The sequence below is a fragment of the Equus przewalskii genome, chromosome 7 (assembly GCF_037783145.1).
Source record: "Equus przewalskii isolate Varuska chromosome 7, EquPr2, whole genome shotgun sequence".
Classification (NCBI taxonomy): Eukaryota; Metazoa; Chordata; class Mammalia; order Perissodactyla; family Equidae; genus Equus; species Equus przewalskii.
Genome location: NC_091837.1, coordinates 22,577,370 through 22,599,915, shown reverse-complemented (window position 1 = coordinate 22,599,915; position 22,546 = coordinate 22,577,370). Strand labels below are relative to the sequence as shown.

Genomic DNA, 22,546 nt, shown 5'->3' with positions numbered 1-22,546 from the left:
TGGTGACGTTCGTGAGGGCACTCATGGCGGGGTGGAGGCGACAAGGTTCAGGGAGACCACGGGGATGACATGGTGGTGGTAGAAACGGCAGCACCGCGAGGAGTCCCAAAGCACACTGCGCGACCCTGCTCTTCCCTGGGAAACTCTGGAGCAGCAGTTGCTCCCCCAGGGCCTTGCCACTCACGCCCTCCGTGGAGGGGTCCTGACCTCTGAAAGTTACTCTGCCATCATCCTGGCAGTGTCTGCAGCTTCAGCTCGAAATTCAGTTCAGGCCTGTGTAAGAACGGACTGTTGAACCTTTTGACCATTTCAACTTGTTGCTAATCATTTCAGTAGTTACAGTATTCGATGACACGGTTTATTGTGAGAATTGCACAGCAAATTGCTTTGTAATGAAGTTTTCACACATGTCCAAATTCAGTAGCTTAATCAAGAGTCAAGCCTCTGGTGGGCTTTTTTCCTTTTCTTTCTTCACCCTTGGTTTTATTTTAGAGCTAAAGGGATCTGAGCACCCATCTGGTCTAAAACCAAGGCACAGAGATATAAAAACAGACTGAGTATTAGCCATAAAAAGGAATGGAGCACTGACACCTGCTACAACGTGGATGAACCTAGAAAATGTCATGCTCAGTGAGAGAAGCCAGACACACAAGGCCATGATTCCATGTATGTGAAACGTCCAGAACAGGCAAATCTAGAGACAAAGCTGATCAGTGGTGGTCGGGGGCTGGGGGGCTGGGGGGCTATTGTCTGACGGCTGCTGGGTCTCCTTTGGGGGGATGCAGACATTATGGAACTAGACAGCGCTGATGTCTGCACAACATTGTGAAGGCGCTAAGTGCATGCCACTGAATCGTTCACTTTAAAATGATTCGCTAAGTTACGTGAATCTTACCTCAGTTAAAAAGAGACAGACAGAACTGCAAGGCCTCAGCCCAACCCTGGCCTCTCTGAAGGAATCCTCAGGCCCTGAAGCTGCCCGTTCACAAGGCCGCACTATTTCTGAGGAGAGTCATGTCACAAAGAAGAATGCTGAGAATCTGCAGCAAAGCTGGTTAATTCCAAATCCTCGCCTGGCAAAGACGGCCGGGCCTGGTGGCAGAGGGCCAGGCATGGTGGGGGCCCGCCAGTCCTGGGCCGGCTCCTGGCTCCGCCGTGTGCTTGGACCCTGGACGCTCCTCTCGCTCCTGCTGAGCCTCGGCCTTAGTGCTAAAACAGGGGTGGCCACGTTCTCCACCCCAGAGTGACAGCGAGAGCATTCTGTGAGAGACTGTGTAAAGGGCCTTGGCCAGGGCCTGGCCACAGCGAGCAGGTGATAGAGGTGGAGCTCCTCGACCTTCAGGCCTGTCCTCCCCTGGCTCAGCTACCCCGGCCGTCCGCAGTTCCACAGAGGCCTGACATAGCCCACATGCTCTCCCTTGGTTGTGCCATCCCGTGTGAGAAGTGACAGCAGTTAGCCATATATTATGTCACCTTGGCTGCCTCAAACCATGGGAATGGGTGGAGATGGCACCCAGGAAAGAGATTCCAGAATCTTCTTGTATGCTGATTCTGCCAGCAGAGACCAAACCCCTGAACCCACACCCCCTGCTCTGAGGTGGCCTCCTTGCTTCCCCTCTGAGCCCTCCTACAAATGTGGTCGCATCCCCCTCCCACCCAACACTCAGAACCTTCCGTGACCTCCCACTGCCCAGAGATGACCTTCTAGCGCCTCCTTTCTTGCCAAGAGACCCCTCTTGCTACACACGAGCCATGCTGACCCTCCTCAATTCCCGGAACGCTACAGACCCTCTCCCACCCTGAGCCCATGGCAAACATGCCCCTCTGCCTGGAATGCTCCCTCCTGCCCAGGCTTCGGGGCTCAGGGGAAGCGTGCGCTCCGCCGTCTCCCAGTCCTCCATCACGCCTCCCCGGCCCCAGGGGTCTCAGGCCCCCTCTGTTTCCCCGCAGAGGGCCTCTCTCCACTTGTAACCAGCATCCAGCTGGGCGATTTCTGGAAAGCCTGCCTCTCCGCAGAGCACCGCTCCTCCGTGACTGAGAGCGGAGACGTGTCCGCCACACTCCCAACTACACTCCCTGCACACAGTAGGTGCTAAGAACTGATTGCTGAGTGAGTGAATAAACATCTCTACCTCTGTCACGACAGTCTTCTTTCAGTATGAGAGTCTCTGGGGGGTCCCCGCTCAGGGCGCCAGCCCCAAGCCACGTGGCCTGGGGGGCCCAGCCAGGAGAGGGGGCCGCCCCCTGCAGCTGGAAGGAAGCTGCTCCTTCTCCTGCTCCTGAAATTGAGGGTTTGGGATTTCAACCCCAACGACTTAATACCAGGTTTCCGTTCCTGTCACAGCCGCAGAGGACAGCGCTGAGCGCAGGAGTGCGGGGTCGTTCGGCCTGTGTTGTTTCCCTAAGCCACATGAGAGTGAAAAAAAGACCAAAATAATTTTTTTCTATTTTACCCTGGAACAAAGTCAGCGATGGGAGAGGCAAGGGCTGTTTCTCTCTGCTTCCAGAAGGGAAATCGGCTCTAGCAGGGGCTGGCTTATTCTGGTCCAGGAGGACGCCTGCAGCAGGGGCCCCGAAATGGCTCCGTTTGGGAACTGGGCTGACCAGGGGCTGCGGGCTTCCCTCCTGTCCCTGGGCCTCCTGCTTTCCCCTGAGGCTTGGCTCGTGCTTTCTGACCCCTGCTTGTCCCCCTCAGGGCTGGGCCGTGGGGTTCAGAGGGGCTGGCAGACTCAGCCTACATCTGTCCTTCAGAATTGGAACATGTTGGGGAGCCGGCCTGGTGGCACAGCGGTTAAGTTCGCACGTTTGCTTCTCGGCGGCCGGGGGTTCGCCAGTTTGGATCCTAGGTGCGGACATGGCACTGCTTGGCACGCCATGCTGTGGTAGGCGTCCCACATATAAAGTAGAGGAAGATGGGCATGATGTTAGCTCAGGGCCAGGCTTCCTCAGCAAAAAAGAGGAGGACTGGCAGTAGTTAGCTCAGGCTAATCTTCCTCAAGAAAAAGAAAAAAAAAAAAAAGAATTGGAACATGTTGGGACAGACACTGAACGCTGTGGAAAGTTCCGTTCCCTTCGAAGCCCGCGTCTCCCTCTCACGTTCTCCCCACACCTGGAGGTGGGCGGCGGGTGAAGCCAGGCAGATGTTTCTGGCATCACTCCACAAAAGAAGAGACTAAGGCCCCCATGGCGATGCCTGTAAGGCAGGGGTCCCTCCTGGCCTTTTTCAACTCAGGGGAGGCACTCAGCATTTGCTGAATGAATGCAAGAATGTTTTATCTGCCTCCGTTTACCCTTTAATTTACCTTCTGTGTGTATGTGGTAAAATTCACATAATGTAAATTTACCCTTTTAACCATTTTTTAAAAGTTGTCATAAAGTTCAGTGCCATTAAGCACATTCACAGGCTGTGCAACCGTCAGCACTCCGTAGTTCCGGAACATGTGCATCACCCCAAATGGGAGCCCTACATCCATTACGCAGTCACCCCCCTCCTCCCTCCTGCCAGCTTGTGGTGACCATCGGTCTGCTTTCCGTCTGTACGGATTTATGTATTCTGGACGTTTCATATCAATGGAATCATAAAGCGTGTGGCCTTTGTGTCTGGTGTCTGCCACACAGCGTCGTGCTGTCAGGGTTCCCTGACGTTGCGGCAGGCGTCGGTGCTCCCTTCCTTTCCCCGGCTGTGTGCGGCTAGTTTCATTTATCCGTTCATCGGGACTTGAACTGACTTTTGGATTATGGCTTATTTTACCCCTGACAACACGGGACCTGCCCAGGGTACCCAGGGGTGTGGGGGGTGCCCGGCACATGGTCGGCGCTCGGGAGACATCTGTGCAACGAGTGAGGCAGTGGCAGATGGGCCCCCAGCCGGCCTCGTGACTCTCGCTGACAGCTCTGCCCTCTCCCCCGCCCCGGGCATCTCGGGCCTCTGCCCACCTACCTGGAACCTGTGGCAGCTGAAGAGCTTCCTCAACATGGTTCTAAAGTCCAGGGGCGGCCTGGGCGCGGGGACCCGGGCCGCGGTCGGCTCGGCAGCTCTGCCCTCCTCGCCGGAGGCCGGGGCCGGGGGCGCCTGCTCCTCCTCCTCCTCCTCCTCCTCATTCTCCCACTTCTTGTAGTTGATGTTCCAGGTGTGGTAGTCGTCCCCAACGACGGTGAAGTGTCTCAAGAACTTGCTCATCCTCTCGGCGGGAGCCACCTTGGGCCTGCGGGTGACTGTCTGAAGGGAGGGGACAGAGAGTGAGCATGCGCTCAGGTAGGGTGGCCTCAGAGCCTGTCCAGCCACTCGGACCCCACGTCACCCTGGTGGGGGGACCAGGGCCCTGGCTGGGCCGGGCCACAGGGTAAGGACAGAGCACCGTGTGAACGCAGCGACCGTGAGGTCACGGTGGTTTCTTGTGCTTTTATTTTGGGAAGCCAAGGTCTCACTGCCGGTGAGGCAACAGGAAACCCCAGACCCATCAGGCCTGTCGCCGGGGTCTGGTTGGCAGTAACCAACGGAATTGGCGCAGCAGCCCGGTCGCAAAACACCCACCACAGGCCCACGTGCAACTCCCGGAAGAGCAGCCCCGCGGTTCAGAGACATCACAACCTGACAAAGCGGAGGTGAGAGTTGGCAGGGCGGCGGGGAGGGGAAGCCAAAAGTAAAAGTACCCAGAGTTTCACAGAAAAGTGAAGGCCTCCCTCCCACCACAGACCAGCCCTTGACAGGTGAGCGGCAAGTGGACTTTTCCTAAGCTCAGCCAGTGCTGTTCAAACACACTGTGGACGGTTCTTTAAAGACACATGACTTCAGGGGCCGGCCCCGTGGCCGAGTGGTTAAGTTCACGCTCTGCTTGGGCAGCTCAGGGTTTCACTGGTTCAGATCCTAGGCGCAGACACGGCACTGCTCATCGAGCCATGCTGAGGCAGCATCCCACATGCCACAACTAGAAGGACCCACAACTAAGAATATACAACTATGTACTGGGGGGCTTTGGAGAGAAAAAGGGGAAAAAAAATCTCTCTCTCTAAAAAAAAAAGAGACATCACTTCAAAGCAAAGAGCAAGTAATCCTCCCCCTTTGACGAACTTACCCTGTCAGATATCAAATTTTTTATGAAGTTCAATAATGAAAGCTTTCGCGTATGCATATAAGAATAGGTGATGTGATCAGTGGAACAGGAACGGAGAGCCCCAAACAGACCCGGGTCCCTGTGGGAACCTGCAGGTGATGATGGAGGTCAGATCAGTGGGAAAAGGCTAGAGGTTAGGGCAGCTGGCTGTCCCAAAGGAAAAAACAGACCCCACCTCATACCACACGCAGAATAAATTTCAGATGCACTGACGTTAACATAAACACATATAAATGTAAAAAACCTTTAAAGTCTTAGAACAAAACACAAACCAGTATCTTCATGACCTTAGGCTAGGGAAAGGTTGCTTAATAAGACACAAAATACAAAAGAAATGGATAGATTTGACTCATCAAAACTAAAAGCTTTTATATTTTACACACACAGACACACACACAAAACACAGCCCTACAAAGTTAAGACACACCACAGATTGGGAGTAAATATTTGCGATGGACTTAATAGACAAAGATTTAGTGTCCAGAATATATAAAGACATGTTACAAAAAAGAAGAGACAACTCCAAGGCAAGCTAGGTGACGGATATTAACAGACAGGTCATGTCAGAGGAAACGCAAATGGCCAAGACGCTCAGCTTCACTAGTGCTCAGGAAAACGGGAATTGAAGTAACAATCGTACACCTTTCCACTGCTCAGACTGGCACGAATGTTCAGGTGTATGACAGCAGGTGTTGGTAAAGGTGTGAAGCAGTGGGGTCTCTCCGACACTGAAGACAGGCACGGACACCGCCACCACCACTTTTGGAAGCCATCCGGCATTGTTTTGTCAAGTTGAAGTTGTGCGTATTTTTCTTAATCATCTAGTGATTCCATCCCGAGAGAGGCTCCAAAAAGGAGCTCGCCCACATCTGCTTAAATCAGTGAGATGTTCAAGAATGTTCACCTCAGTGGTGGGAGACAGAGGAACGCATCTTCTCTATTCATGTGATGGAATACTAGGCAGCAGGTAAAACGAATGAACTAATCTCTGTGTATCACCGATGACATCCACATGTTCCTGCGTGGCAGCACTGGGCACAGTGGATCACTCCTTTATTCACACACCTCCTTCATTGGCTTCTGAGATTCCACACGCTCCTGGTTTTCCTCCTCCCTCAGTGGCTGCTTCTCACCAGTCTCTTTGGCTGGATCCCTTAAGAGGAAGACCTTCCTTTTAAGCATTGGCACTCCCAGCCTCGAGCCTATGACCACCTCTCTTCTCCACGCCAAGCCATGGATAGCTATCCATCTCTACGCTGAAGATGCTCAAACACTATCTCCACTCCCCATCTCTCACCTGAACTCCAGACACGATGCCCAACTGTTTACAGGACGTCACCCTTAGTTATCTAATGGCTCTCTTATCCCTAGCACGTCTGAAGCAGAATCATTCATTCCTCACCCAAAGTTTCCCCATCTCACTTCATGGCGTTTCATTTGTCTGCTTTCTCAGGCCAATAACCTTGGGTCATTCTTGAGCCTTCTCTCTCTCACTCAACATTTGCCCAACGGTGAATTCACTGGCTCTGTGTAGTTTAAACTACATTCCGAGGAAGACCGCTTCTCCATCTCCACTGCCGTTGGGTCAAGCCAACCATTTCTTGCCATCTCTTGCCTGGCAGCCTCCCCGCCTCCTCCCAGTACCCATTCTGCATGCAGCAACTAGACAGAACTTTCTAAAACATAAAGGAGGCCACAGCATGCCCTTCCTGAAAACCCTCAAGTGGTTTTCAGCACACTTGGTCCCTCTCCCTGGGATTCTCTTCCCCCAGACATCTGCTTGGCTCACACCTTCACTCAGGTCAGGCTGCTGTGCACATGTCACCCCTTCTGAGGCCCTGTCTGGTCACCCTCCCCTGGGCTCACCGCAACCCCTTCATTTTTCTTTATTGCACTTATTCCTGTCTGACATTATGTGTGTAATGTTTATCTGTTTGTTATCTGCCTCCCCTACTAGAATCTAAGCTCCATGAGGGACTTTTTCCATCTTGTGCAACTGGATATCCAGTGCCTTGCACTTAATAGAAACTCAAAAACACTCAAATATTTAAGTGACTGAATGAATACAGCCATGTGGGTAGATCTTAAAAAATATATTGAGTATAAAAGGAAGATATAGGGGCCGCCCTGTGACCGAGTGGTTCAGTTCGCGTGCTCTGCTTCGGTGGCCCAGGGTTTAGCCGGTTCGAATCCTGGGCGCGGACATGGCACCGCTCATCAAGCCATGCTGAGGCATGGGGCTGGCCCGGTGGCACAGCAGTTAAGTTCGCACGTTCCGCTTCTTGGCGGCAGCCCGGGGTTCGCCAGTTCGGATCTCGGGTGCTGATATGGCACTGCTTGGCAAGCCATGCTGTGGTAGGCATCCCACATATAAAGGAGAGGAAGATGGGCATGGATGTTAGCTCAGGGCCAGGCTTCCTCAGCAAAAAGGGGAGGACTGGCAGTAGTTAGTTCAGGGCTAATCTTCCTCAAAAAAAAAAAAAGCCATGCTGAGGCAGCATCCCACATGCCACAACTAGAAAGATCCACAACTAAAAATACACAACTATGTACCCAAGGGCTTTGGGTGAAAAAAGAAAAATAAAATCTTAAAAAAAAAAAAAGGAAGATATAGAAGAATCTGAATATAATACCACTTAAGTAAAATTTTAGAAATACAGGCAAAATATTACTATATACTGTTTTTGGAATGAATAAAAATGTGAGTGTAAACACACGAAAGATTGAGATTTCTGCTTCTGGCCATGACAGAGTATAGTAACTGGTACCAGCTTCACCCTCTTGCTATAAACTACCATAAAACTGGATCAAATATATGAAATTTACTGTGATCCTTAAGAGAAGAGAAACAAGTGAGATGAGCCTGATGATCACCCTGGCTTTCTGCATGGGGGAACTTTTTGGACTGTGGAGGCAAAGATTATAGTTCAGGGCTCCTGGGCCTCCCTCCCTCCCTCAGGAATTTGCATGGCAAAATACCAGAGAAAAGGAAGCTGTGCAGAGAAAGAGCTCCAAAAATATGACTTTGGTTGAATTTTAAACAGCTGAACAACCAGCAGAGATGACACAGGGCCAGGTTAGGAGATGTGTGAGTTCCAAACGGCCAGAGTAGAGACATCTCATTGAATATCCTGAGCATTTAGTAGAAATTCCAGAAAAGCCATGCCTTATACATAAACCTAATCCCAAATAAACTGAAAAATAAGCCTTAAAGAGATCAAGCTGATCCCCAAATAAATTAACTGCCTGTTGGAACAAAACTCAAATTCTATCGGGAGGGCAACAAAATACACTCAACAACGTAGCCTTAGTAATGTCCACCACACAATAAAAAATTACTAGACGATAAAGAAGCAGAAAAATTTGGCCCATAACCAGTAGAAAAATTAGCTTATTAGTTCAAAATAGACAGAGATAATGGAATTGGCCAAGAAAGACTTGAAAATAGCTATTATAAATATGTTCAAGGATTTCAAGCAAAACATGAACTTAATGAAGGAACAAGTAGAAAATCTCAATAGAGAAATGGCAAGTATACAAAAGATCCAAATGGATACTCTAGGACTGAAAAATACACGTATGAAACAAAAAATCACTTGCACTCAACTGCTGATTAGATACCACAGACGGAAAGATCAGTGAACTTAAAGACAGAGCAATAGAAAACATCAAGTGGAAGCATGGCAAGAAGAAACACTGGCGGGGAAGTGGGGAAGAACAGAGCCTCAGGGACAATATCAAATGCTCTAACATACGTGTACCTGGAGTACAAAAAGGAAATGAGAAAGAGACACGGGCAGAAAAATATTTGGAGAAATAATGCCTGAAAAAATTTTCAAATTTGATGGAAACATATAAACATGTAGATCCAAGAAGCTGAGTGAACACCAAGGAGGACAAACACACAAAAGAATGGACGGGAAGGAGACACCAGCTTCACGGGGGCGGGTGCCTCAGGGAGGGGTAAGGGCTGAAAATAGAGAGAGTGAAAAAGTACTTGAATGCTATCTGAAAACATCTTTTTAAATTACAAAAAGATTTGAGGAGAATATGACAAGATGTTAATAACCATCAATTCAGGATGGTGATTACATACGTATTTGATAATATTTTTAATCTTTTATGTTTTTACACTTTTCAAAGTAAAATAAAACAATCTCTCTCCATCAGTGCACCTTTGGTGCATGCTCAGACTTTTTTTCATAACAGGTTTCATGAGCTCAGGAAAGGTTGGAGCCCAGAGAGACGCCCTGGTCTGATGTCCCCCCTCTTGCAGAGATGGGAGCATTTCAGGGATGGGTGGCCAGGCAACCAGCAGCAGTGCATTTGGGAACAGGACTCAAGCTCTGTGGCCCCCAGTCCACTGTCCTTTCCTCTGTTCTGTGGTGCCTTGTAACTTTCCAAGCTCCAAATTCGGTCAAAGGACACCACCTCTTTCACAAGCCTCCCATGAACCCCAACATTTTCTTGTTAAGTGCCCCGGGGAAGTCCCTGGCACTTCAAAGACTGCGTGGAAGGTCGTGGGTGACAGGTGTGGAGGGGGTGGTGCTCCAAGATGCTACCTCCCATGGTTGGGACTCCAGGCTGCCTGCCCTGCCCAGTCTTCCATATTGTTCCGGTACCTTCAGAGCCCCAGATTTGAGACTTCCTCAGATGCTGAGAGGCCCTAGAAGAGCTTATGACCACTGCATAACCTCCTGAGAGCGAACTTTGCGTTCTTTGCCCATCCACTTTCCTGGGGCCAGTCTCTCTTCTCCCCACCTCCACAGTCCCCTTCCTCGTCCCGCGCCGCCCCAGGCCAAGGCTCCATCCTCTCATCCAGGAAGACAGCAACAGCCTCGTTACCGATCTCCCTTCCTCGACCCAGTTCTTCCAGTGCATTCTGCACCCAGCAGCCTGAGCAGCCTTTATACACATTCAGCTCTGGCCATACCACCTGATCGTATCACTGCCCACTGCTAACCTCCTGAATTAGCTCCTTTTTGCTTTTCCGGTAAAAATCCAAGATCCTTCAAGTGTTATAAATGGCCCTGGGGGGTGTGACCTCATCTCCTTCCCCACAACCTGCTCACCATACCCCAGCCACGCTGGCCACCCTTCCGTGCCACCAATGCTCCCCACGCTCCCAACTCTGAGCCTTCATGTGGGCTCTTCCCTCAACCTGGGATGCTCTTCTCCCCACTCTGAGCTTGGCTTACTCTTACTCACGCTTGACGCCTCAGCTGAAATGTCTCTTCCTCAGAGAGCCCTCCTTGACCCCTAAAATCTAAATCAGACCCCTTTCTCTATGTTATAACTTTTATTCATACTCTACTTTTTCTTTGAGATCCCTCATCACAGTCTAAGTAGAAATTTTTGTATGTAGCCATTTACCACTTCTCTCTCTTCACTGGCGCTGAAGCGGCATGAAGGCAGGGTCTGTCTCCCCACAGTCGCATGTGGCCTTGAGCTAGAGCAGAAGCCCAGCAAGTGCCTGTTGGCTGAGAGCCCTGGTACCCGTCTCCTGCCCCAGGCTGCAGGCTTGTCGCCAGCCTCCCAGGTGTCCTGAAGCCTCTGGTGGCTACCAGCCATAATGTCCCCCGAAAACCCCTCGCCTGGCAGACGGGGACCTCCTGGGCTAGTTCTCAGCCTGGTAGTCGCCTCAGGGCGCTTTGCAAAGACCACGTTTATATTTTACTGGAGAGGATGTTTTTCTTTCTGAAACCTTGAGACCAGTAAAGAAGCCACTTTCAGTAATTTGGGATGAAAATATTGACGGCACCCAGCAGAGCGGAAAACAACTCTGGTTTTAAGTCAAAAACCTGTCATGCCAGAAGCAGAAAAGGTCAAAGACGTAGCTCATGAGGAAAATGCCGTGGGCCTCAGCAACTTCACCGCCCACCCTGGACTCTCAGCTCTCGGGTCCCCCTACCCTGCCTGGAAGGACTGACTCAGTGAGTTATGGAGCGCCAACCTCTGTGCCAGCCTGGAGCGGCGCCTCCCTTAGTGCCAGTTATTATTATTATTCGGCAGCAAAAACGCTCATCTCTGCTCCTCAGACTTGGTCACCACCCAGGGCTGTCCCCCTCCTCTGTTTACTGGCCCGCTGCCTGCCGTGCCACCCAGACTTCTGTCTCATGAACGCAGATTCCTTTTGTGGCTGAAGCCAGACTGAGCTGTTACTGTCATTTGCAACCCAGAGAATCTGGAGCAGCAGGGTCCCCGGCCGTGGACACCCTCGTCTCCATTGCCCCTGCATTGGCCCTTGCTGTCTCTTTATGTCATGACACCTCCGTACCCAAGCCCACGGCTGTGGGTCCCACCTTGACTGTCCCGCATCCTCTAACACCGCTGACCCGATTGTTTGTCATTCTCGCCTCTTGATTTTTCTCCCATTTGTGGCCAACCTTTTCGGCCTCCTGTACTGTGTCCCCGCCCCCATGCCACCGCATGTCCCTGGGACCCCAGCCCAGACCTCGTCCTGGGGCAGCGCCACTCTCTCCCTTTGGTGGTCTCAGCACACCCGTGTTCTCAATGCTGCTCATGTGCAAACCAAAGTCACTAGCCCGAGCTCTACTCTCCTGCCAGGTCATTAGTTTGCTGTGACCCAAGCTGAACTAATTTCTTAGCTCTTTCCCCAATCCACTCCTCCTTCGACGTTTCCCTAGGTCCTGGCATCACATCCACCCAGCTGCCCAAGCCAAGAGCCAAAGACCATCCTCGGCTCCTCCTTCTCCCTCAAGCCCCATCAATCTAACATCTGAAACACAGAGCACGCGCCATCCTCTTTTCTCCATCTAACCCCGCCCCCCCATCACCTCTTGCTGGGACGCCCACACCAACCTCATTTGGCCTCCTGCCCCCTACCTTTTCTCCACACAGCAGTGGCCAGGGTGACCTTTCTCCAGTGCCTGTCTGGCTGTGTCCCTGCTCTCACCTACCCCTCCCATCACCTCTAGTCCCCTCCCGCCTGCCCACCACAGCCTTCAAGACAGCCAAAGCCCTCTTGGGCTCCCCAGGCCCTGGTCTCCTCCCCAGGCTCCGCCACACTCCAGTCACACCAAACGCACTGCCGTTCTAGAATGAACTGCGCTCTTTCTTGCTCCCAGGACTTTGCACAGCCTGTCCCCACTGTCTGGAGTACCCGTCGCCTGACTCACCCTAGTCCTTTTTCAGGTCTTACAGGGGTCGAGATTTCACCCCACCCTGGGAGGCCTTCCTTGAGGGCCACCGCTGGGCGAGGGTCCTTCCTCTACCTCCCCGCCATGCCACTTACTAACGAGCACGGTGACATCTCGGTACCGTCTGTCTGTCTCCTGCTCTGCTCTGCGAGCTCTGGGAGAGCAGAGGCTCTGCCCGCTCAGCCACAAGGGGGGCTCAATAAATATTTAATAAGCAAATTAACAACAAAACCACAGGAGCTACCCCCAAAGGTAAACGTATCGCCTCCTTCTCTTTTGCACATGACAGGTGTTATACCAGAAGAACTACTGCCCGGGAGAGACGGGGAGAAATGAGCAAAGCAACGCAGGAGAGACGGAGAGAAAACGTTCCTGCGGACGTCTGTTTTCACAGGCTCTGAAGCTGTCCTCTGTGGGGAGGAACATCCCTATTTCAGGGTCATCCAACAACCACAGAAAAAAGTACTTTCTAATAAATTCAGCCAACTCCTGACTCTCAGGGCCTGATGTCCCTGAGGTCCCCTTTCCCTGTCCCTCCCAGAGCCTACTTTTGGGGACCTGATTTGCTTATTGATCAACACTGTGCCTCAAAGCAACAAGACACAACAGCAGCGACATCTATTGTTGCTCATTGTTTATTTTTGGTTACATAATATTAGCACGCTGCTAAGTCCCTTAAATGCACTATTTCATTCTAATTCCTAACAATTCTCTGAGGTCAAGGCCATCATTTTGGGTCTTGGTGATGGAGGCGAGGTGACTTGTCGAAAGTCACGCACTTGGAAAATGGCAGAGCCAGGCTCTGCCCCTGGGCTGTATGACCCGGATCCCGGGTTTTAGAATGCGAGATCAAGAAGCGGCCGGGCAGCCAAGGGCTGCAGATCTGCCCACGAGGAGGGTGTCATGGGTTGAAGTGCGGCTGCCTCAAAATCCACGTCCACTCGGAACCTCAGAATGTGACCTTACTCGGAATACAGGTCTCTGCAAATGTACTCAGTGAAAGATCTTGAGATGAAATCATCCTGGATTGGCGGGCCCTAAATCCAATGACTGGTGTCCTTATGAGAGGAGAGGATACAGAGAGGAGAAGGCCACGTGAAGATGGAGGCAGAGATTGCAGCGATGCAGCCACACGCCAAGGACGCCAAGGATGCCAGCAACCACCAGAAGCTGGGAGGAAAGCATGGAACAGGTCCTTCCTCAGAGCCTCGGAAGGAACCAATGCTACCGACACCTCGATTTTAGACTTCGGGCCTTCAGAACCTAGAGAATACATTTCTGTCGTTTTATGACCCACCCCCAACTTTTTGGTTCTCTGTTAGGGCAGCTCCAGGAAGCCAATACAGAGGGTACGTGCCCGAGTCTGCCCTTGACGGGCAGCCACAGACCGTGTGTGCTCCCTCCTGGGCCACGCCTCCATCCTGGCCTCCAAGGAGGAAGCAGTCTCCTCCAGAGGTCACAAAACCACGGGACGAAGCCTATGTCTGCAGCCAGTCCTGGCATGGCTGCTGCTTTTGCTCTCAGATTCCACTCCCTTCCCTCTTGCTCTCACCGAATGCCCCTAACGATCCTCAGAGTTGGGCAGGGCAGAGAGGGGAGGGCTCGCCACCTACAGAAAAGAGGAAACTGAGGCATGGGGAGGAGGGACCAAGGGCCCAGAGTCACAGGGTGTGGCAGGCTGACAGAGGCGTAGGGAAGGGGCACTCCCAGGTGCCATGTGGTGGGCACGCGTGCCCTTTCCAGGAGCGCAGTGGGGTATTTCTTCCATCTTTTTTTTTTAAAGATTTTATTTTTTCCTTTTTCTCCCCAAAGCCCCCCGGTACATAGTTGTATATTCTTCGTTGTGGGTCCTTCTAGTTGTGGTATGTGGGACGCTGCCTCAGCGTGGTTTGATGAGCAGTGCCATGTCCGCGCCCAGGATTCGAACCAACGAAACACTGGGCCGCCTGCAGTGGAGCGCGCGAACTTAACCACTCGGCCACGGGGCCAGCCCCTATTTCTTCCATCTTTTGAAAAAATGTTTGAGTCTCTCCAATGTGCCAGGCACGGGAGCAGAGGAGGGCATCAGCCTTAAACCAGTTTCCATCAAAATTTAGAACGTCCCTATCATTTGCCCTGAGACGGGACTCACACCTGAGCACACGGATGCTCGCTGCAGTCCTGCCACAGCAGCCAGACCCGGGAGTGACCTCAGAGCCCGTCACTAACTGCACCGTGGTGGACCCACAGCACGGATGCTCCTGGCTGCTCGGGCTGCGGCAGCCCGTGCACCTGGAGGCGCTGACATGGAAAGGAGTCCTCCATCTCTGCGAAATCTAAGTGAAAAGCAGCATGTTATGGACCAGAATGTACCACAGAATTCCATTTTTGTTAAAACGGATAAACAACCCAAATGGAAAGGTTACCTCTGGGAAGGAGGTGGGACTGGGTTGGAGGGCGAAGAGAACCATTTAATTTTTATCGTATTAGGTTTAACCATAAGAAAGAGCATTTTTGGAGGGAGCTCTGGCCCGCAGAGGACTGAGTGGAGAATGAAGCACTTGGGGGCAAGGAGGGAGAAGGAACCAATGCATGCATCACCGGGATCCCGGCTAAGAAAGCCAAAACGACGGAGCAAGCAGTGAAAAACAGAGAAACAGAAGTAAGTGGTAAAGCCAGCGTAGGAACTCGAGTCTACCAGCTCTGTTCTTTCCAAGATGCTCTGTCAACGAGGCGACAATATGGCAGAAAAGCTGATTTTTTAAAGCAAAAAGAATGATGACTTTCTAAGAGGTGGAATCCAGGTTCTGCGATGCAACCTCGCCTCCCTCAACACGTGGGGAGCGGGGCCCCGCAACAGGGCAGCTGCCACCAGTCCCTGGACTGGCACCTGGGTCTTATCTTCCGGTCCAGGGGTCTTAAGACATACCCAGGCCGGGTCAGAGAAGCTGTCCCCAGGCCCACTTTCTCTCCCCCGTGGTCCCCATGCATCGAGCCTCTCCACAAGCTGAGTCCCCCATTTGCCTCTGCCGTCCTCTGCCTCGCGCTGGCCTCGCCTCCAGGCCCACTCACGGGAGGATGCGCCAGCTCCTCCTGCTCGCCGGCCTCCAGCCTCTCCATCAGCAGCCCACCGCCTGCGCTGCTCGACACACACCCACGCCACTCCCTGCGCAGAAAAGACCTGAGGCAGCAGCCCCAGAAAGGCCTGCCTGGCCCTCGCTGGCATCCGGACACCTGGGTCTCGGGAGGTCCCACCACTCCCTGGTAAGAACTCGCTGTGCCTGGACAGCTCATGTCAACAACGTGGTTCTACTGAACTCCTGCTTTCCTTCAGGGAGTCTGGAATTTTCCTAAGTGCCTGGCAGATGGTGCCCACGTGACCAGCCCCCACAAGGCCCCTGGAGCTGCTAACGAGCTTTCCCAACAGATGGTTCGCACATGCAGTCAGCTCCTCACTGAGGACTTCCGTGCATCCTGGGGCCTCCGCTGGGAGAGGAATCTGGAAGCCTGGGCTGGTTTCCCCTGGGCCTCCCCTCATGCGCCTTTTCCTCTTGCTGAATTTTCTTTGTATCTTTTTGCTGTAAAAACCTTAGCCATGCGTCAAACTGTGTGCTGAGTCCTATGAACCCTCGCAGCGAATCACTGAACCTGGGGTGATCTTGGGGACCCCTGACACACTCTCTTATTTAAAACTCTTCTTTGAATTCCCACTGCTTTTAAAAATAAAGACTAAAGAGCCTTCCCGAGGCCCAGACCCACTCTGTATGCTATGGCTGGGCCTATCCTACCTCACCTCGCACCACTCTCTCTGCTCTGGCCACACTTTCTCCATTCGGCCCTTAAGACGTGACATGTTTCTTCAACCACAGGGCCTTTGCACATGTGGTTTCCTCCACCGGCAATGCTTACCCCTCTCCCACCTCATCATGTATCTTCTTCTCCTCCTTCAGGAGGTCCCTCCCCAAGCACCCAGCTCCAGGAGACTGACTGGTACCTCCCCGCTTTGCATGCACACAGGGCCCCACACCCCTCCCCTGAGGAGTCGAGTCCACCTGTTTGTGTGACTGTTCGAGCCTGTCACCCGCCGGCAGGGCAGAGACAGGGTGGGCTCCTGCTCGTGGGGTGTCCCGCACGCCTGGCGGACTGCAGGCTCCCACCAAACATACCTGGAGGGCGGAATGGGTCCCTCGAGCCAAGCTCTCCCCCGGGGGAGGTAGGAGGACTCCAGCAGCAAGCTCCCCAGCCGGCGCAGCCCCAGCCCCCGGAAGCTCGTGTTCTGAGGAATGCCTATTTTTAAGACCAAGGAAGTCTTTAAATAAGCGTGTCAGCCTTTCCTTCTCTAGGGCGGGGAGGAAGTTTGAAGTACACGAGAAAACCACCGCCACGGCTGCCCAGCTTCGGGGGGCTGCTTATGGGCTGAGGACCCCACCAGCAGCCCAGGTACCCCGAGAGCCGTGCTCTCCACCATTTCTCTCCTTTTCCTGTAGGGTCAGGATCCCTTCAGTCTTGACAGACAAATCTGCCAACCCGGCATGATGATGATCGTGAGGCTGGGTAGAGACGATGTGTGAAATAATATTTACGGTCATGGAAATTCTAGTGATTGTAACTATCCCCAGGGTACCTGCCATGCCCCAGCTCTGTGCAAAGACTTTTAGAATACACTGCAGCAACCCCACGAGGTGGGGGCTGAACGGTCTCCATTTACAGGTGAGGAAGCTGGGAACAGAGAGGCCAAGTGACTTGCCCCAGGTCACACAGTGAGAAGCAGAGCTCGGATTGTGATGCAGGCTGCTGGCCCAGAGCCCCCTCCTCCTACACGGCCTCTCTGAACAGCCCCCGGACCTGGCTCCCAGCTGGTGGAGGCCGGGGCTGGGCAGGGCGTTCGGCCCAGTGTTGCTCAATAAAAAATACACATTAGAGGCTGCCTCTCAGGACACACCCCCAAACGCACATCCTGGAGCCAACACTGAATTACCACGTGCAGGACACTCACACCTTCTACCTGATTCTATTTCACTTCTTAAAAGGCTGATTGCAGGAGTCACCAGTGGGCTGAGTTTGAAAGACACGGGTACGGGGAGGAGGGTCCTGCCCCGGCCGAGGGAGATGTGTCAGAGAGGCAACAGCCCTGTCCAAGGCTGTGACATCAGCCTTGTTGTCAGGGAAGCATAAGTCATGCTGTTTGTTTACGAAGGCGTAGAAAGAAAACAAAAGCATGGAAAGAAAACAACGTGGCTATCTGGCTAGAAACAGAGACCCATCGCCAGCGTCACTGGGTCACCCACCGTCTGGGCACCGCATCGGCTGCGGGGAGGGGCACAGGTGGCGGTCCGGGCGCCCCTCCTTCTTGCCTTGCGTGGTACGGGCTGTGGTCTCCCAGGCTTGGCCCTGGCTGCACACTGGAACCCCCAAAGCTTTAACAACCCCAGCGCTGGGCGCCGGCCCCGAGGCTGTGGCCTGGTGGGTGTGGGAGAGGCCTGGGGCTGGGGTCTCCGCGTGCTGCCAAGGCCGACGCCCAGCACCCTAGATGGATCCGGGGCCTCCAGACGCCTCGGAGAAACGAGCCACAGGGCCACGGGGCCTGCAGCACGCCTGGCTCCCAGGCTCCCCGAGGTGCTGGTGACACGCAGTCACCGAGATGAGGCTGGGGACCCAAGCGGCCTCAGGACTGAGTCGCCAGCTCCCGCGCGGTCAGGGTCTGCTGGCCCCAGCACCCTGCCAAGTGCGCTCTCGGCCCGGCCCGGTGTCAACCTCACCACAAGTCTCTGAGGAAAGGTCAGAGTTCCCGGCTCCCAGAAGAGGGAAACTGAGGCTCAGAGAGGTGGGAAGGGGCGGAGGGACTCTGAGGAGGGCAGCTGGTGAGCCCTGTCAGCGGAGCTGGCCCTGGCAGACCGGCTCGAGCACGGCTCGAGCACGGCTGAGATGGCCCCGGCTTCTCCCACAGCACGGCCGTCTTGCTCCCAGAGACAAGGGGAGCCGGGCAACCAGCAAGCTCCCCAAGGCAATCCTGCGAACGCAGCGGTTTAAAACCACCTCCACTCAGCAGGGCACCTTCCGAGAAGGCGCCTGCTCTCTGACTCAGCAAAGGCTCCTGGCCAGTCTTCCCAGCTCCCCCAGGGCTGCAGGGCCAGCCCATGTCCTGGCCTCGTGCGATGATGGACAGGCTCCCACCCCTGGAGTTCCCCGGGGCTGTCTTTGCTTCTCCATTCCAGCCCTCTGCTTCCCCTGTGGCTTCTGTGTCCTCAACCCCACCCCACCCCACCTCAGCCCCTCCCCAGCGCCATTCAGACCCCCCAGACTCGCCTGGACACCCCCAGCTTCACCTGCTGGCATTCACCCCAATGGACAGATGCTGAGTCTGGATCTACGTTAGTACGACTATCGTGAAAGCACGAGCAAGAGAAAATTCATAATCCCACACACCAAACATCCTCTCTTTCTCACCTCTGTGTCTTTATAGTTACAGCCAAGGACTGCAGACAATTTGGTGTCTTCTGTCCCACTAGCTCCACGCATCACACTTGGGCCTTTCTCACGGCCCAGAAACGCAGCAAGGAGTTCATGCTCTCACCATCGCATTTACTGATTTCATTGTTCCCCACTTTTGCACCGTGAGCACCAATTCTAAGACCGCATTTTCACATTTCTGAAGTGCCCACGTGTCCTACAATGGACTGGTGTCACAGCGCGTCGCAGTCCACGCGGCCCTGCTCTCCCTCACGGCACATGGAGTAACGGTGCAGCCCCGCTCAACGGCATCGCGAGCGCTCAGAGCCACGGCTCGCGAACTGCACCGTTCCCTTCTTACGGGCTATTTCCTTTTCTGCAAGCGAGATGACCAAGTGTGATTACAAACATTTTCATGAGTCTTGACACACACTGTCAGATTTCTTTTGCGGACAGCTGTGTGGGTGGTCCAGCCCTCCCCAGATATAGGAGCAAGCCAGTGTCACCACCGTATACCCGCTGTCGCCCTCTCCGCTTACTTTTCTGGTGTGCCTAATTTGATAGGAAGCTACAAACAAGGGGAAGTGTGAACTCTTTCTCTCTGCCTTTGACTAGTAACAGTAGCTGGAACTCACGGACGCCCGTTATGGGGTGGCAGGCTTATGCTTCCCACGCCATATCAGGCATTGTCACAACTCCACACGGTGGTGACTGTCGTCCTACTGGAAATGCCCTTTCCTTCAATCCCATAAATTCAAATCCCCAGGCCAGTTCAGGCTGCCTCTGCAGAGCCTTCTAAGACCTTCCAAGGGAAAGGGGAACTTCTCCTCTGAACAGCAGTCCCACATTGTGTGCATTGCACCGCCACGCTCCCCAAATCCCACACGTGTCCCTTGTGAATCCCCACGCAACCTCACTTCTCTCCAGCGCCGCTTGCCTGCCAGAGGGCTCCCTGCCCGGCCCTGCTTGTCCTTTCTGTCCTCTCCATCCGTCTGCACACAGCACTAGAGACCTCTCTGAGCCCCGGCCTGGCCAGTCGCCGCCCTGCTGACCACCTTGCACCGCCGGCCCACTGCTCTTAGAACCACCACTGAAACCTCCATGTCCCCCAGGCTCTGCAGGCCCTTGTCTCCCCCCGGCCTGTGGCCCCCATGGGGCTGCCCCCGCCGGCCCCACTCCCATCCACCTGCTGACCTCTGCACAGGCTGCCTCCTCTGCCGGGACACCTTCCTCAGTCTTCCTCCTGCACCCGGCTACTCCTCTGGCTCGCCAGGTGTCAGCTCAGGGAGGCCTCCCTGATCTGAAGGTCTCACTGGCCCCTATGAAGCTCCAAAGTTAGCCAGGGCCTCTCCTGCGCAGCACCCCTCGCCCCCAACAGGCACCTTCACACAGTTTTGTGACTTCTTGATAAGGGTCTGTCTCCCAGCTGGAGAGGAAGCCACTGGCAGGCCGGACCAGTGTCTGTGCTGTGCTGCTGCAGCCCGATAGCTATGTTGGTGCCTGGCACACGGCTGGTACTTGGTAGACATTTGTTAGGGGAATGAATGAATGAATGAATGAGGGAAGAAGTCCTCCCCGGAGCCCTTGCTGCCCCGGTGCTCCCCGGTCTGCTTCCCTCCTGCCTGCAGTGGACTCTTCCTTGAGCTCTTCCCCAGGGATCTAGCCCATTTTCCCCCATTTTCGGGACGGATCACATTTGAAAGCGTTCAAGGCACAATCACAGAGTGATTAAGGGCACAGGAGCTGGCGGGGGGAGGGGGTGGTTTGAACCTCTTGCTAGCTGTGTGAGCTTGGGCCAGTTGCTAAACCTTGCTGTGCCACAATTTCCCCAACTGTAAGATGGGGAAGGTGGTCTCACCACCACGGCCCGGGTTCATTTCCAGGTCAGGGAGCCACACCACCGTCTGTGGGTTGTCATACAGTGGCGGCTGCCCGTTGCCGTGATGCGGAAAGCTATGCCGTGGGTATGTCAAATACCAGCAGAGTCATCGATGGTGGACAGGTTTCAGCAGAGCTTCCAGACTAAGACAGACTAGGAAGAAGGAGCCAGCCACCCACTTCCGAGAAAACTGGCCGTGAACACACTATGAATAGAGCAGAACATTGTCTGATACGGTGCCGGACGGGGAGAGGACGGCGCAAAAAGACCAGGTGGGTCCCGCTCTGCTGTCCACAGGGTCCGACTAGGAGTCGGCATCGACTCAACGGCACTAACAACAACAAAGATGGGGGAAATAATGGTACTTAAGTCACAGGGTTGTTTGCAGGACTTAAAAAAACAAATACCTAGTGGCCAGCCCGGTGGAACAGCAGGTAAGTTTACGTGCACCGCTTCTGCGGCCCAGGGTTCGCGAGTTCAGACCCCAGGAGTGGACCTAGCACTGCCTATCAAGCCATGCTGTGGCGGGCGTCCCACATACAAAGTAGAGGAAGATGGGCACGGATGTTAGCTCAGGGCCAGTCTTCCTCAAAAAACAAACAAACAAAAACGAATACCTGGAAAGTCCTCAGCACACGCCTGGCATTTCAGTAGCTGTGAGTCGCTCATGTTATTATCACTATTACCACTGCCGTCGTGTCTCATTAACTCAAAGGTGCATACTTCCCCATATTTCAGCATTTCTGAAAGCAGAATTGCTGGCCTCGTGTGAAGTGCCCTTGGCCATTTCCCCTCCTACGTCATAAAAAGCTCTACAATCAGAACAGTCTCACAACTAAAGGGGTCGTCAATTTGCTGAAGTACAAAGTCACCACCAGCATCACCCCCTGGTCCTGCTGACCCTCACATTTGCATCCGGGACTCTGCCAGAATCCCCTGCTGCTCCCCTGAGCTCCCAGCACCGCCCCAACGGCTCTGCCTCCCGGGCCCCCAGAACCTCCAAGTGAGCAGTCGAGATGGAAGGCAACACTGCTCTCCACCTTGTCCCCACCCTTCACAACCGATGTCCCCCAAACCCAACAGACTCACACCCCAGATATCAGGACCGTGGTCTGGGACGGCAGCACCACGCAGGAGGCAAAGCCCTGGCTCGGGGGTCAGGCCAGGCTGAAATCTCATTTCCGCCACTTCCCACCTGTGTGATCTTGAGCCAGTGGCTTCACCTCTCTGTACCCAAGTGCCTTTATCCGTAAAATGGGTGGTAGGGAAAAGCCCCTTACGGGCTCAGTATTGGTCCAGCGTTCTGAGGCCATGCTTTCCTTGACCTTTCTTGCCAAGCCTTCAAGAACAGGGCTGGTAAGTAATTTTGTCCCCATTTTCCAGATGAGGAAACTGAGGCTCAGGGAGGTGAAGGGCCTGGCCTAAGGGCACACGGTTACTAAAACGCAGAGCTGGGAACTGAACGGCCTGCCTCAGACCATCAGGCTCTCCTGAGCTTACGCGAGCTCCTTCTGCAGGCTCCGCCTGTGACTTTAAACACTTTGGGACGGCGGAAACACCCCGAACAGGCGTTGCCCCATCCTGTTAGAAACACCCAACAGAATTATCTTCCTGAGGCTGGGAGGTCCTCCGGTGCTGCTGGCCCACAGATCAATTACCTTGTCATCCCAGGCGGCCATTCTCCTGTCGTCTCTGGATCTGCAAAATAAGAAGACGCTTGTCCAGATATGTCACACTGCTATTGTCTCAGGATGCGCTTTGCAATCCTTTCTTACAAACTATTTTTAACTTGCTTAAGTGTCTGAACATAATACAAAGTTCAGAGGGTACGTAGAAGGACTGGATCCCGGGCATATACCCCAAAAGAATTGAAAACAGGCATCCGAACAAATAGCAGTCCATCGATATTCACGGTCAACAGGCGGAACCCACCCGAGTGCCCAGTGATGGATGAGCAGATAAAT

At 53.6% G+C, this 22,546-nt stretch overlaps 1 protein-coding gene across 5 annotated transcripts in view; it reads right to left on the bottom strand.

Annotated features, from left to right (window-relative positions):
• Positions 1-22,546, bottom strand: part of HVCN1 (hydrogen voltage gated channel 1) — a 35,007-nt gene that overhangs the window by 7,819 nt on the left and 4,642 nt on the right. For 3 of the 5 annotated variants that reach the window (XM_070628964.1, XM_070628967.1, XM_008508476.2), the window contains 2 exons: positions 22,241-22,280; positions 3,941-4,219 (listed from right to left, as the gene is read on the bottom strand). In XM_070628964.1, the coding sequence (XP_070485065.1) occupies positions 3,941-4,219; positions 22,241-22,261 (300 nt within the window). In that variant the 5' untranslated portion in view covers positions 22,262-22,280. Of the gene's footprint in view, positions 1-3,940; positions 4,220-12,369; positions 12,443-16,419; positions 16,537-22,240; positions 22,281-22,546 lie in introns of those variants that run through there. The other 2 variants (XM_008508483.2, XM_070628965.1) reach the window with 2 other exon arrangements.